General features: G+C 47.6%; 1 protein-coding gene across 2 annotated transcripts in view; it reads left to right on the top strand.

Annotated features, from left to right (window-relative positions):
- Positions 1 to 1,306: 1,306 nt before the first annotated feature.
- Positions 1,307 to 14,812, top strand: part of coro2aa (coronin 2Aa) — a 28,981-nt gene continuing 15,475 nt past the window's right edge. The window contains exon 1 of one of the 2 annotated variants that reach the window (XM_066678407.1): positions 1,307 to 1,393. In XM_066678407.1, coding sequence (XP_066534504.1) covers positions 1,385 to 1,393 — 9 coding nt within the window. In that variant the 5' untranslated portion in view covers positions 1,307 to 1,384. Of the gene's footprint in view, positions 1,577 to 14,812 lie in introns of both variants that reach the window. The other variant, XM_066678408.1, reaches the window with a different exon arrangement.

Raw genomic sequence — 14,812 nt, forward strand, 5'->3', positions numbered from 1 at the left:
GCTCCAGAGAACACAGTTCCACTGTTCCACACACCAGAGGAACCCCATCGCTCCAGAGAACACAGTTCCACTGTTCCACACACCAGAGGAACCCCATCGCTCCAGAGAACACAGTTCCACTGTTCCACACACCAGAGGAACCCCATCGCTCCAGAGAACACAGTTCCACTGTTCCACACACCAGAGGAACCCCATCGCTCCAGAGAACACAGTTCCACTGTTCCACACACCAGAGGAACCCCATCGCTCCAGAGAACACAGTTCCACTGTTCCACACACCGGAGGAACCCCATCGCTCCAGAGAACACAGTTCCACTGTTCCACACACCGGAGGAACCCCATCGCTCCAGAGAACACAGTTCCACTGTTCCACACACCAGAGGAACCCCATCACTCCAGAGAACACTGTTCCACTGTTCCATACACCAGAGGAACCCCATCACTCCAGAGAACACAGTTTCACTGTTCCACACACCAGAGGAACCCCATCGCTCCAGAGAACACAGTTACACTGTTCCACACACCAGAAGAACCCCATCGCTCCAGAGAACACAGTTCCACTGTTCCACGCACCAGAGGAACTCCATCGCTCCAGAGAACACAGTTCCACTGTTCCACGCACCAGAGGAACCCCATCACTCCAGAGAACACAGTTCCACTGTTCCACACACCAGAGGAACCCCATCACTCCAGAGAACACAGTTCCACTGTTCCACACACCAGAGGAACCCCATCGCTCCAGAGAACACAGTTCCACTGTTCCACGCACCAGAGGAACCCCATCGCTCCAGAGAACACAGTTCCACTGTTCCACGCACCAGAGGAACCCCATCGCTCCAGAGAACACAGTTCCACTGTTCCACACACCAGAGGAACCCCATCACTCCAGAGAACACATTTCCACTGATCCTCCTGTTATGAACAGTGAGAGGGTCTCTCCCGGGTTGTAGATGGGCCCTTTAAGAGTGAGTGGTGGGTGCTGGGTTGCCAGATATAATTTCCCACTCAATGTATCCCATGAGAACATGAATAACATTTGATGTGTATTTCTTAATTAACTAGCAACCCAATAACACAATCTGCGAGTATTGAAAATATATTTATAAACATGTTATTGATTTATATCCTCCTCTGTATTTAAAATATCTAGATTGTTAACAAAAGACACATCCGTTTTATATTTAAATGATAACTTTTTCCCACTGTTTATACCTTTATTTTTATTTTTATTAATATTTTACACTGTGCAGCCCCTGATTTTATTTCTCGTGGACGCTTTAAACACAGGGCGGGGTTTGAGCTCAGTGAAGAGCTGGTGATTTCGAGATTTCCTCTGCATCTGGCAACCCAGTGTGTGCGGCTGTTGGCCGGGGAGGAGCTGTACATGTGCACTGTGAGTGTGTGTGGAGTGTGTAAATGTGTTTTCTCTCGTGTTCTTGTCCCGGTTCGGTTCTGATGAGTGTCCTGTAACTGTACCGCGGTCATACGTCCAGAACACAGACGGACTCGGTCTCAGTGGAGGCGGCCAGAGATATCAGGACTACCCGCCCGTCACCTGCAGGGTCCCATTACGAAGGTAAGAGAGAGAGAGAGAGAGAGAGAGAGAGAGAGAGAGAGAGAGAAATGGAGACAGACAGGGAGAGAAAGTGAGAGGGGAAAGAGGGAGAGAAGGAGAAAAGGAAAGAGGGGAACGGAGACAGCGAGGGAAAGGGAGAGAGAGGTTGAGAGAATTAAAGAGAAAAGAGAGTGAGAAAGAGACATGAGAGAAGTAGAGGAGAGAGGACATGAGAGAAATGGAGAGAGGAAGAGAGCGCAGCAGTGCCGCAGAGCTGTGTTGACTGTGCTCAGAGGTGGTCGATGTTTGTGATCTGTGATCGTTATTGTGATGTTAGTGTATCGTCTCCACTTAAAGGTGCAGTAAGTAATTTTCTCAGCAAGGAAGTAGCTGGCAATGTTTACAGAAGTGCAGCCCACATCAGATAAAGAATCAAACTCATTGTCTTCTTTGAATGAACCTGTTTATGATCCATAGAGTGGGTCTCTAATGGGGAATTTACGACAGGGTTTAGAGCGGAGTTAGCCCTGTGTAGCTGGGTTTAGAGCGGAGTTAGCCCTGTGTAACTGGGTTTAGAGCGGAGTTAGCCCTGTGTAACTGGGTTTAGAGCGGAGTTAGCCCTGTGTAACTGGGTTTAGAGCGGAGTTAGTCCTGTGTAACTGGGTTTAGAGCTGAGTTAGTCCAGTGTAACTGGGTTTAGAGTGGAGTTAGCCCCGTGTAACTGGGTTTAGAGTGGAGTTAGTCCCGTGTAACTGGGTTTAGAGTGGAGTTAGTCCTGTGTAACTGGGTTTAGAGCTGAGTTAGTCCAGTGTAACTGGGTTTAGAGTGGAGTTAGCCCCGTGTAACTGGGTTTAGAGTGGAGTTAGTCCCGTGTAACTGGGTTTAGAGTGGAGTTAGCCCCGTGTAGCTGGGTTTAGAATGGAGTAAGTCCTGTGTAACTGGGTTTAGAGCGGAGTTAGTCCTGTGTAACGGGGTTTAGAGTGGAGTTAGCCCCGTGTAGCTGGGTTTAGAGTGGAGTAAGTCCCGTTTAACTGGGTTTAGAGCTGAGTTAGTCCCGTGTAACTGGGTTTAGAGTGGAGTTAGTCCTGTGTTACTGGGTTTAGAGCGGAGTTAGTCCTGTGTTACTGGGTTTAGAGCGGAGTTAGCCCTGTGTAACTGGGTTTAGAGCGGAGTTAGCCCTGTGTAACTGGGTTTAGAGCGGAGTTAGCCCTGTGTAACTGGGTTTAGAGCGGAGTTAGTCCCGTGTAACTGGGTTTAGAGCTGAGTTAGTCCCGTGTAACTGGGTTTAGAGCTGAGTTAGTCCTGTGTAACTGGGTTAAGAGCGGAGTTAGCCCCGTGTAACTGGGTTTAGAGTGGAGTTAGTCCTGTGTAACTGGGTTTAGAGCTGAGTTAGTCCCGTGTAACCGGGTTTAGAGTGGAGTTAGTCCTGTTTAACCGGGTTTAGAGCGGAGTTAGTCCTGTGTAACTGGGTTTAGAGCTGAGTTAGCCCCGTGTAGCTGGGTTTAGAGTGGAGTCAGTCCCGTGTAACTGGGTTTAGAGCTGAGTTAGTCCTGTGTTACTGGGTTTAGAGCGGAGTTAGCCCTGTGTAACTGGGTTTAGAGCGGAGTTAGCCCTGTGTAACTGGGTTTAGAGCAGAGTTAATCCTGTGTTACTGGGTTTAGAGCGGAGTTAGCCCTGTGTAACCGGGTTTAGAGCGGAGTTAGCCCTGTGTAACTGGGTTTAGAGCTGAGTTAGTCCCGTGTAACTGGGTTTAGAGCTGAGTTAGTCCTGTGTAACTGGGTTAAGAGCGGAGTTAGCCCCGTGTAACTGGGTTTAGAGCTGAGTTAGTCCTGTGTAACTGGGTTTAGAGCTGAGTTAGTCCCGTGTAACTGGGTTTAGAGCTGAGTTAGTCCCGTGTAACCGGGTTTAGAGTGGAGTTAGTCCTGTTTAACCGGGTTTAGAGTGGAGTTAGTCCTGTGTAACTGGGTTTAGAGCTGAGTTAGTCCTGTGTAACTGGGTTTAGAGCTGAGTTAGTCCCGTGTAACTGGGTTTAGAGTGGAGTTAGTCCCGTTTAACTGGGTTTAGAGCGGAGTTAGTCCTGTGTAACTGGGTTTAGAGCGGAGTTAGTCCTGTGTAACTGGGTTTAGAGCTGAGTTAGTCCTGTGTAACTGGGTTTAGAGCTGAGTTAGTCCCGTGTAACTGGGTTTAGAGTGGAGTTAGTCCCGTGTAACTGGGTTTAGAGCTGAGTTAGTCCCGTGTAACTGGGTTTAGAGCTGAGTTAGTCCCGTGTAACTGGGTTTAGAGCTGAGTTAGTCCCGTGTAACTGGGTTTAGAGCTGAGTTAGTCCCGTGTAACTGGGTTTAGAGCTGAGTTAGTCCTGTGTTTCCTGTAGTTTTTTTCTGAACTCTTGTCAGACGTCAGTACTGTCCTCACTTTCTGTTCGTTGTAATCTATATTTCGCTGTAAATCTCAGCTGTAAAATAGTCTCATTTCAATGGCAGGTTTTACAGTCTCTCAGAGTCGACAGCACTTTACACACACTCTCGCTGTTGTCTTTAATCATTAATATCACACAACATTAAACAACAACATACACTCTCAGAAAAATGTGTGTTCATTTATTGTGCCACGTTAGACATTTAGGATCCAGTCAAACAGAGACACAGAGAGAGAAACAGAGGGAGAGAGAGAGACACTGAGAGAAATAGAGAGAGAGAGACACACACAGAGAGACAGAGAGAGACACACAGAGAGAGAGAGAGAGAGAGACACACAGAGAGACACACACAGAGAGACAGAGAGAGAGAGAGACAGAAAGAGAGACAGAGAAAAAGAAAAGCTAGGGGGGTGTAAATCCAGCGGGATTATGGGGGTAGACCAGGGAGGTTGCCAGGTGTTAAAGTCCTGAGGGTGTGGCCGGTCGAGAGAGTGAGAGAGTGGAGGTGCGGCTGTGAGTAAATATGCCCTTAGACCCTGAGCCCTCTCTCTCTCTCAACTGTAGTAGCTGTGTGACCTGTACGTCAGGGAGGGGTGGGTGGGCTCATAGTAAAACACTCCCCCCTCCTCAAACCTTACCCCTCACTGTACCTGCTCTGTGAGGAACTACAGAAAATACAACATGATGCAGTCAGCGCTGTGATACGAGCGTAACTCAATATCATGATTAAATAAACTTACCACATCCATTATGATTACTGGAGGACTGTGTAGATGTAGTAGTTTGTCTCTCAGTTCACTGTCGAGGCTCGTGCTGTAAACACACTCCAGTGTTAAAGGTGGGGTGTGTGTCTCTGATGCGGCTGGGAGCTCCGGCTCTGCGTCTGAGCCGTGCTCTGTTCGTATTCGGTGTGTGATTGTGTTCAGTGTGAAACAGAGCGGGGGATTCACTTCGGTCTGAAACTGGTTTTTCTCAGTGCTTTGTGTTCGGTGTCTTCACTAAAGTCAGAACACGTCCAAACCACAGACGCAGCATTTCTCTTCGGTACGAGCCGCTCCAGTCGCTCGGTCCGCCTCCGTGTTTAGGTTCTCCTCCGTGTGGCTGATTGGACGGGGCAGAGTCACCTGACTACAGCGTGGTAGTGTGGGTTTAAAGGGACGGTATGTGAACACACAGTGGGGACGTATTCACAGAATTAAACAAAAAGAATGAACAGCATGAAAAAGAAAAATGGATTTAAAAGCTATAGGTGAGATTCACCAGACTCCGGTGACTTCACTCTACATCTCTGTCCAAAACATCTGAACTCAACACCTGGGCAGGGCTTTGTCCCAAAGCGTGAATCTCTAAATCTCTATCTTCCTCTCACCCCTTGCTTCACAGCTATAAACACATCCTGAGATTCCCCTGAAAATCCCCGCGTCTCTTTCCTCTTTCCGCTGAGGCTTCGCAAGTTCAGTCCTGCTCCTCAAACCCAGCTTCAGGTTTCACTCCACGCTTCTCTGCCTCCGAATATTCATAACATTATTCACCAATTCACCCTCTGTTTATTAACTTTCCCTTTGAGACCTTGATGTTAATGAGCTTTATTCTGATTGGCTGTACCTCATTCAAAAAGTGGGCTGTGAATGGGTGAGGAGGGGTGAACCACTGCAGGCGGATTATTATTATTATTATTATCATTATTAACTATGGGTTTCCTCCAGGTGACTGTCTGTGAGGAGTGTGGTGTGTTCTCCCTGTGTCTGCGTGGGTTTCCTCCGGGTGACTGTCTGTGAGGAGTGTGGTGTGTTCTCCCTGTGTCTGCGTGGGTTTCCTCCGGGTGACTGTCTGTGAGGAGTGTGGTGTGTTCTCCCTGTGTCTGCGTGGGTTTCCTCCGGGTGACTGTCTGTGAGGAGTGTGGTGTGTTCTCCCTGTGTCTGCGTGGGTTTCCTCCGGGTGACTGTCTGTAAGGAGTGTGGTGTGTTCTCTCTGTGTCTGTGTGGGTTTCCTCCGGGTGACTGTCTGTGAGGAGTGTGGTGTGTTCTCTCTGTGTCTGCATTGGTTTCCTCCGGGTGCTCCAGTCTCCTCCCACGCTCATAAACACACGTTGGTTGGTGGATTGGCGACTCAAAAGTGTCCGTAGGTGTGAGTGAATGTGCGAGTGTGTGTCGCCCTGTGAAGGACTGACACACCCTCCAGGGTGTGCTCGTGCTTCACCATAGTAGTGTGTTAGCTGGAGATGATGCCGTGCTTCAAACTAATATACAACAGGATTACTTTTGTGACATCACAAGCATGATGAATTTAAATTGGGCTGGTAGTAAGGAGAGGTGTTTGGTGTGATACCAGCCCTTTAAGACTTGAATAGTTTAGCAGTCTGAAGTGTGTGTGTGTGTGTGTGTGTGTGTGTGTGTGTGTTACGTAAGCACGGGGTCATCTGCTTGTGAAACACACACGCAATAACAGACTGTCACAACCTGCTTTCAACTGCTACTGTCTGTGTGTGTATGTGTGTGTGTGTGTGTGTGTGTGGTGGGCAGCTGTGTGGTGTGTATAATCTGCTGTTCCACTCATACAGGGATTATACACACACACACACACAGAGATAGAGAGCTGGGGTTTATACACACCTTCTCTCTCCTCTGTCTCCTTACACACACACACACACACACAGAGAGAGAGAGATAGAGAGCTGGAGTTTATACACACCCTCTCTCTCCTCTGTCTCCTTACACACACACACACACACACACACACACAGATTCTCTCGTGTTGTAATCGGGGCAGTGTGTTATACTGGACTGAGTGTTTTAACTGTGACACTCTGCAACCCTAAGCTGACCCCAGGACAGGGAACAGTATCAGAGCTGTAGAGAGCGACTTATTCAAACTGTTCATTCCACCTTAAATGACACTGCGTTTACATCTGAGGCAATTTGAATTTTCTGTTCCCTCTTAAATGTTGCAGTAGGAATGTAGTGGCACCGGAGCTTCTGCTTTTTTCAGATTTCCTGAACAGGACCACGCTCCGGCTCTCACAGGGTCAGCAAGGACAAACCTGCTCTATTATTGATGCACCGTGTGTGTGTGTGTGTGTGTGTGTGTGTGTAATGATCAGTTCCGGTCATGGCTGTCTTTTACTGATTTTCCATCAAAGGCTTTTAAGGCGTCACAGACTCTATGTTCCTTAAAGCAGAAGGAAACACAGCTCAGTGTGTGTGTGTGTGTGTGTGTGTGTGTGTGTGTGTGTGTGTGTGTGTGTGAGAGAGAGAGAGAGAGAGAAAGAGAGAGTGAGAGATGAGTATATCCATATTTAGATAAATGTATACAGACAAATATTGATATATTTTGTGAAGAGGGTGTTTGAATTTTATTCTCTCTCTCTCTCACTCACACACACACACACACACACATACACACACACCCTGTGCCGCTCTGTTGTAATGGAGTTAGCTGATGGAGCTCTGATCTGATTATGGTTTCAGCTCTGTATCAGTCCTCGTGTCTCAGAGCTGTGTTATCGTCTCAGAGCTGAGATACTCGTCTGCAGCTGGGTTCAGAAATAACAGAAACGACGCCGGGACATCGGCCCAGGCCACAGTTCAGGGTTTAGTTTTCTCCAAAATACAAAATGTAAAAACTAAATTAAAAAATCGACATTTACATGTCATTTACCACCTTTTACATGTTCCGTTCCACCTTAAATGGCTCAACAGGATCATATCTGGCATTTTTACTGGAATTCTCCATGCCACCTTAAATTGTGCACATTAAACATGGCTGTTCCACCTTAAGTGGTGCAGCAGTGTCGTATCTGAATTGAATTTTCATTCCACCTTAAATATGGCTCCTCCATCTTCAGCACTGCAGTGGTTCTGTTCGGATCTTAGTTGAATCGTTGTTCCACATTAAAACAGAGCACCTTAAAGGGTGCAGCAGTTACATTCTACATCAACTGGACAACAGTCTCTGTGGACAGCGTCCTGTGGGCGGGGCCTGGTGGGCGGAGCCCTGTGTCACTGATGAAGGACTAGAGGACGAGCGACACACACTGTGCAGCGACAGATGAGCTACTGTCTCTGACTCTACATCTACAAGGTGGACCAACGAGGGAGGAGCGTCTCACAGAGTGGACAGAGTCTCTTCGTGTTGGAGGTTATTATGGGATGTCTGCAGGCCCTGCTGCTTTACTGTAACTCAGGGTAAATATTGGTTTAGTGTAGAGTTCCCGCTCTGGATGTTGTTGACGGTCGGTCTCCAGTTGCGCAGAGATAATGAGCCTCCCTCGTTAATGTCCCCGCGTCCTGTGCACAGTGCGGACACCTGTCCCCCTCCTGAACTTGTTTCTGCTCCTGATTCTTTAGGGAGGCGCTGTAGCTGTAGCTGAGAAAGTCAAAATGTCCACTTCTGCACGACTCAGCGCTGAGGTTATTTAACAGTGACCTCCTCATTAAACAGATATTGATTAGTAATTGATTAGTAATTAACGGACTGTCCCAGGGGTAAAGATCAGTTAAAGCGTAATTAGCTCCTGAGGATGAGCTGAGCTCTGTATTGTCCCCGAGGCTTAGCTCTGCATATTTTATAGCTGCACAGTGTGTGTGGGTCGTCCTCTAGTCCTTCATCAGTGACACAGGACGCTGTCGGCTGGATGTTTTTGGTCGGTGGACTGTTCTCGGTCCAGACACTGAGGGGTTTAAAAACTCCAGCAGCACTGCTGTGTCTGATCCACTCTACACCAGCACAACACACACTAACACACCACCACCACGTCAGTGTCACTGCAGCGCTGAGAATGATCCACCACCACATCACACCTGCTCTGTGGGGGTCTGTCTGTGAATGTCCTCTCTCTCTTTGTCCTCGTGTGGAGACGTGTGTTTGATTTGCAAAGCAGCAGCGCTCGGAACAACATGGAAACGAGGTGCATGCAAATGAGCTTTACTCAAACCTGCAGAAGCCCCGCCCCCTCCACGCTCTGTCTCCTCCACTGGCTCCGCAGCCTCCGCTGTCCTTCTCAGTCTGGACTCACCCAGAAACAGAGGAACAGAGTGGACACTGTGTCTGAGTTCAGCTCCAGAGCCAGAGATAAAGGAGAGAGTCAGGACAGAGTCATGGTTAATCCACTGTTTACAGCGCCGTCAGATCACAGTGAGATATCAGACACAGGAGGAAATGATGCAGAGCTCTGAGTCATCTGCTGAGATCCAGAACAGTGTGAGAACAGAGAGTGAGAACAATGTGAGAACAGAGTGAGAACAGTGAGCAGAACCAAATCTCACAAAACAATAGCTTTATAATAATGACAGCTAATTATTAATGATAATAATAACTACAGTAAATGTAAAAGCCATGGATGGATGGATGAATGAGTGGATGGATGGATGAATTGATATAAGCCATTAGTGTCTGGACACTTGTTTTGCAACGGATGGGTGTTAGTTCCAGTTCACTGACAAAACCTGACTCAGTGTGTGAGGTAATGTGTGTGTGTGTGTGTGTGTGTGTGTGTGTGTGTGTGTGTGTGTGAGTGCGAGCCACGTGAGGTGAGGAGAGACAGTGTGTGTGATCAGAAGGTGTGTTTTCCTTTAGTCAGCAGCAGCTGGGATCCTCTCTCTCTATCTGTGTGTGTGTGTGTGTGTGTACAGTTACTAAGTGGTATTGCATCATCCTGTAATCCTCACTGGAGCCGTTACACACCCCGAACAAACACAGTGTCTCTGAGTGGAAGTGAATGGAACTGAACGGAAGTGTGATCTGATTGGCTGCAGGAGATTCACTTGGAAAGACTCTACTGTCTGTTTAGAGAGGATTCACACCTGAGATACACACACACAAACACACCTGGAATTCCTCAGGAGGGGGTGGGTGCTCTGAAACATCTGCCCCCAGCTGTGATTAAAGTTTAATAATTATTTCGTGTTAAATCATAGCGCTCTGATGTGGAACGCTCTGAAAATCTAGAGAATCCTCTGGAGTCAGAGCAGTGCACAGTGGAGGTGAATGGAGCCAGACGTCTACTGACCACTGGGTAAATGAGATAATGACCACAGAGCCACGTGTCCGTGTTTAAACACTCGTTCACACCTGCACTGCCCCCCCTCCCCCGAGGAGACAGAGTACTGCAGGTGTACAGCTGCTCCTCGGGTCAGAGCCGGTCCCAGCTCAGTTCGTTCCTCTCTGGGCTTCACCACCTCCTCCTTTAGCTCGGGTTTTTAAAGGAGAGGCATTTATATGCCGCTAAATCACTGATGTCTTTATTTAAATCTGAATTATGTTCGTAAGCCACTTGAGTAGCTTACATTCTTGGGGTGGTGCAAGGAGGAGGTTTAAAATTAAGATTTAAAAACATTCCGAAAAACAATCAGATCTAAAAATATGACTTTTTTAATACATCTGATCAAAATAATTCAAATATAAAATAATTAGAATATTCAAGGGAGTATTTAGAAGATTATTTAAGGGAAGTATTTAATAGAAGTATTTAAGGGAGTATTTAGGAGTATTTGAGAGGAATATTTAAGGGTAGTATTTAGGGGAGTATTTAAGGGAAATATTTAAGAGGAGTATTTAAGGGAGTATTTAGGAGTATATTTAAGGGATGTGTTTAAGAGAAATATTTAAGAGGAGTATTTAAAGGAGTATTTAGGATAGTATTTAAGAGGAGTATTCAAGGGAGGTATTTAAGGGAAATATTTAAGAGGAGTATTTAGGATAGTATATAAGAGGATATTTAGGATAGTATTTAAGGGGATATTTAAGGGAAGTATTTAGGAGAGTATTCAAGGGAATTATTTAAGAGGAGTATTTAAGGGAGTATTTAGGATAGTATTTAAGAGGAGTATTCAAGGGAGGTATTTAAGGGAAATATTTAAGAGGAGTATTTAGGATAGTATTTAAGAGGAGTATTTAAGGGGAATAATTAAGAGGAGTATTTAGGATAGTATTTAAGGGACGTATTTAGGAGAGTATTTAAGAGGAGTACTTAAGGGAGTATTTAGGACAGTGTTTAAGGGAAATATTTAAGAGGAGTATTAAAGGGAGTATTTAGGATAGTATTCAAGAGGAGTATTTAAGGGAAGTATTTAGGAGAGTATTCAAGGGAAGTTTTTAAGAAGGGTATCTAGAGGAATTATTTAGGATAGTATTTAGGAGAGTATTTAAGAGGAGTATTTAGGTTAGTATTTAAGGGAAAGTTTAAGAGGAGTATTTAAGGGAGTATTTAGGATAGTATTTAAGAGAGTATTTAGGATAGTATTTAAGAGGAATGTTTAAGGGAATTATTTAGGATAGTATTTAAGGTAAGTATTTAGGAGTATTTATGATAAGTGTAATAATTCCTGTTTGCTAACTTCTGTATTAAAGATGTTCAGATTTATTCTGATCTGAGTGTTTACACTCACACTGTGGGGACTTGTCTTTATGGGGACCTTAAGCTACTCCCTTCAGCATCAATATATTTTAAGGTGAAAAATGTTTAGAGTCAGGGTTCGTGTTTAGGATCGGGGTGAAGGTGAGGATTAGCGTTAGTGTTAGGATTAGGGTTAAAGTCATATTAGTTACTGAGAAGGTTAGAGTAGGTCTCCATGAAATTAATGGATGTCTATGTAAAGTCCCCACAGTTGACAGAATCCAGTGTGTGTGTGTTACGTGCCCCTGTACCCTGAACTCTTTATAGTCTTTCATTCTCAGTCGCCTGTGTAAACACTCCTCAGTGTTTCAGATCTATAGATAGTGTGTGTGTGTGTGTGTGTGTGTGAGAGAGAGAGAGAGAGAGAGAGAGAGAGAAGTGTGTGTGTCAGAGATACGAACACTGATAACACACACAACAGGTTTTTTGTGTTTCTTCTTTATCAGGGCCACAGCTGGACTCTGACCATGGATTAAAACGTGTGTGTGTGTGTGTGTGTGTGTTTCCTGTGCGTATGTGTGTGTGCGTGTGTGTGTGTGTGCCTGATGGAGTTGGTGGTTCAGAAACCTCAGGTGTGTTTTAAGGCCTCCAGGCGATTGAGACACATTCCTTCAAATCATCATCTCTCACAGCTCAGCGTGTTCATACACTCCTCACACACTCCTTATACACTCCTCACACATTCCTCACACACTCCTCACAGGCTCCTCATACACTCCTCACAGGCTCCTCATACGCTCCTCATACGTTCCTCACACACTCCTCATACGCTCCTCACAGGCTCCTCATACACTCCTCACACGCTCCTCACACACTCCTCATACGCTCCTCACACGCTCCTCACAGGCTCCTCATACACTGCTCATACGCTCCTCATACACTCCTCATACACTCCTCACACGCTCCTCAAAGGCTCCTACTACACTGCTCATACGCTCCTCACACACTCCTCATACGCTCCTCATACGCTCCTCACAGGCTCCTCATACACTGCTCATACGCTCCTCATACACCATTCACTCCTCACACGCTCCTCACAGGCTCCTCATACGCTCCTCACACACTCCTCATACGCTCCTCACACACTCCTCATACGCTCCTCATACGCTCCTCACAGGCTCCTCATACACTGCTCATACGCTCCTCATACGCCATTCACTCCTCACAGGCTCCTCACACACTCCTTATACGCTCCTCACACACTCCTCACTTGCTCCTCATACGCTCCTCACAGGCTCCTCATACACTGCTCATACGCTCCTCATACGCCATACACTCCTCACAGGCTCCTCATACGCTCCTCACACACTTCTCATACGCTCCTCATACACTCCTCACACACTGCTCACAAGCTCCTCACATGCTCTTCATACGCTCCTCACACGCTCCTCATACTCTCCTCAGACACTGCTCACACACTCCTCACACAGCCCCTGTCTTCACTGCTGTCTGTGTCTGAACGTCATCAGTTCCTCACAGCTATGTTCCAGTGTGTGGTGCAGAGCTCATACACTTCTCATACGCTCCTCATACGCCATACACTCCTCAAACGCTCCTCACACACTCCTCACACACTCCTCATACGCTCCTCACACACTTCTCATACACTTCTCATACGCTCCTCATATGCCATACACTCCTCACACGCTCCTCACATACTGTTCACAAGCTCCTCACGCACACCTCAAATGCTCCTCACGCGCTCCTCATACGCTCCTCACACACTCCTCACGTGCTCCTCACACACTGCTCATACGCTCCTCATACGCCATTCACTCCTCACAGGCTCCTCACACACTCCTTATACGCTCCTCACACACTCCTCACTTGCTCCTCATACGCTCCTCACAGGCTCCTCATACACTGCTCATACGCTCCTCATACGCCATACACTCCTCACAGGCTCCTCATACGCTCCTCACACACTTCTCATACGCTCCTCATACACTCCTCACACACTGCTCACAAGCTCCTCACATGCTCTTCATACGCTCCTCACACGCTCCTCATACTCTCCTCAGACACTGCTCACACACTCCTCACACAGCCCCTGTCTTCACTGCTGTCTGTGTCTGAACGTCATCAGTTCCTCACAGCTATGTTCCAGTGTGTGGTGCAGAGCTCATACACTTCTCATACGCTCCTCATACGCCATACACTCCTCAAACGCTCCTCACACACTCCTCACACACTCCTCATACGCTCCTCACACACTTCTCATACACTTCTCATACGCTCCTCATATGCCATACACTCCTCACACGCTCCTCACATACTGTTCACAAGCTCCTCACGCACACCTCAAATGCTCCTCACGCGCTCCTCATACGCTCCTCACACACTCCTCACGTGCTCCTCACACACTCCTCACGGGCTCCTCACACACTGCTCACAAGCTCCTCATGCGCTTCTCACATGCTCCTCACACGCTCCTTTCACCCTCCTCACATGCTCCTCACACACTCCTCATACGCTCCTCACACGCTCCTTTCACCCTCCTCACATGCTCCTCACACACTTCTCACACGCTCCTTTCACCCTCCTCACATGCTCCTCACACACTGCTCACAAGCTCCCCACACACTCCTCATACGCTCCTCACACGCTCCTTTCACCCTCCTCACATGCTCCTCACACCCTCCTCACACACTGCTCACAAGCTCCCCACACGCTCCTCACACACTCCTCATACGCTCCTCATACACTGCTCACAAGCTCCTCACACATTCCTCATATGCTCCTCACGTGCTCCTCATACACTCCTCACACACTGCTCACAAGCTCCTCACATGCTCTTCATACGCTCCTCACACGCTCCTCACACGCTCCTCATACTCTCCTCACACACTGCTCACAAGCTCCTCAGACACTGCTCACAGTCTCCTCACACAGCCCCTGTCTTCACTGCTGTCTGTGTCTGAACGCCATCAGTTCCTCACAGCTATGTTCCAGTGTGTGGTGCAGAGCTCATACACTTCTCATACGCTCCTCATACGCTACTCACACACTCCTCACAGGCTCCTCACACACTTCTCATACGCTCCTCACACACTTCTCATACGCTCCTCATATGCCATACACTCCTCACACGCTCCTCACACACTGTTCACAAGCTCCTCACGCACTCCTCAAATGCTCCTCACGCGCTCCTCATACGCTCCTCACACACTCCTCACGTGCTCCTCACACACTGCTCACAAGCTCCTCATGCGCTCCCCACATGCTTCTCACACGCTCCTTTCACCCTCCTCATACGCTCCTCACACACTCCTCATACGCTCCTCACACACTGCTCACAAGCTCCTCACACGCTCCTCATACGCTCCTCACACGCTCCTCATACGCTCCTCACGCGCTCCTCATACGCTCCTCACACACTGCTCACACGCTCCTCACACGCTCCTCAAACACTGCTCACAAGCTCCTCACACACTCCTCATACGCTCCT

This window comes from Hoplias malabaricus, chromosome 8, assembly GCF_029633855.1.
Source record: "Hoplias malabaricus isolate fHopMal1 chromosome 8, fHopMal1.hap1, whole genome shotgun sequence".
Lineage (NCBI taxonomy): Eukaryota > Metazoa > Chordata > Actinopteri > Characiformes > Erythrinidae > Hoplias > Hoplias malabaricus.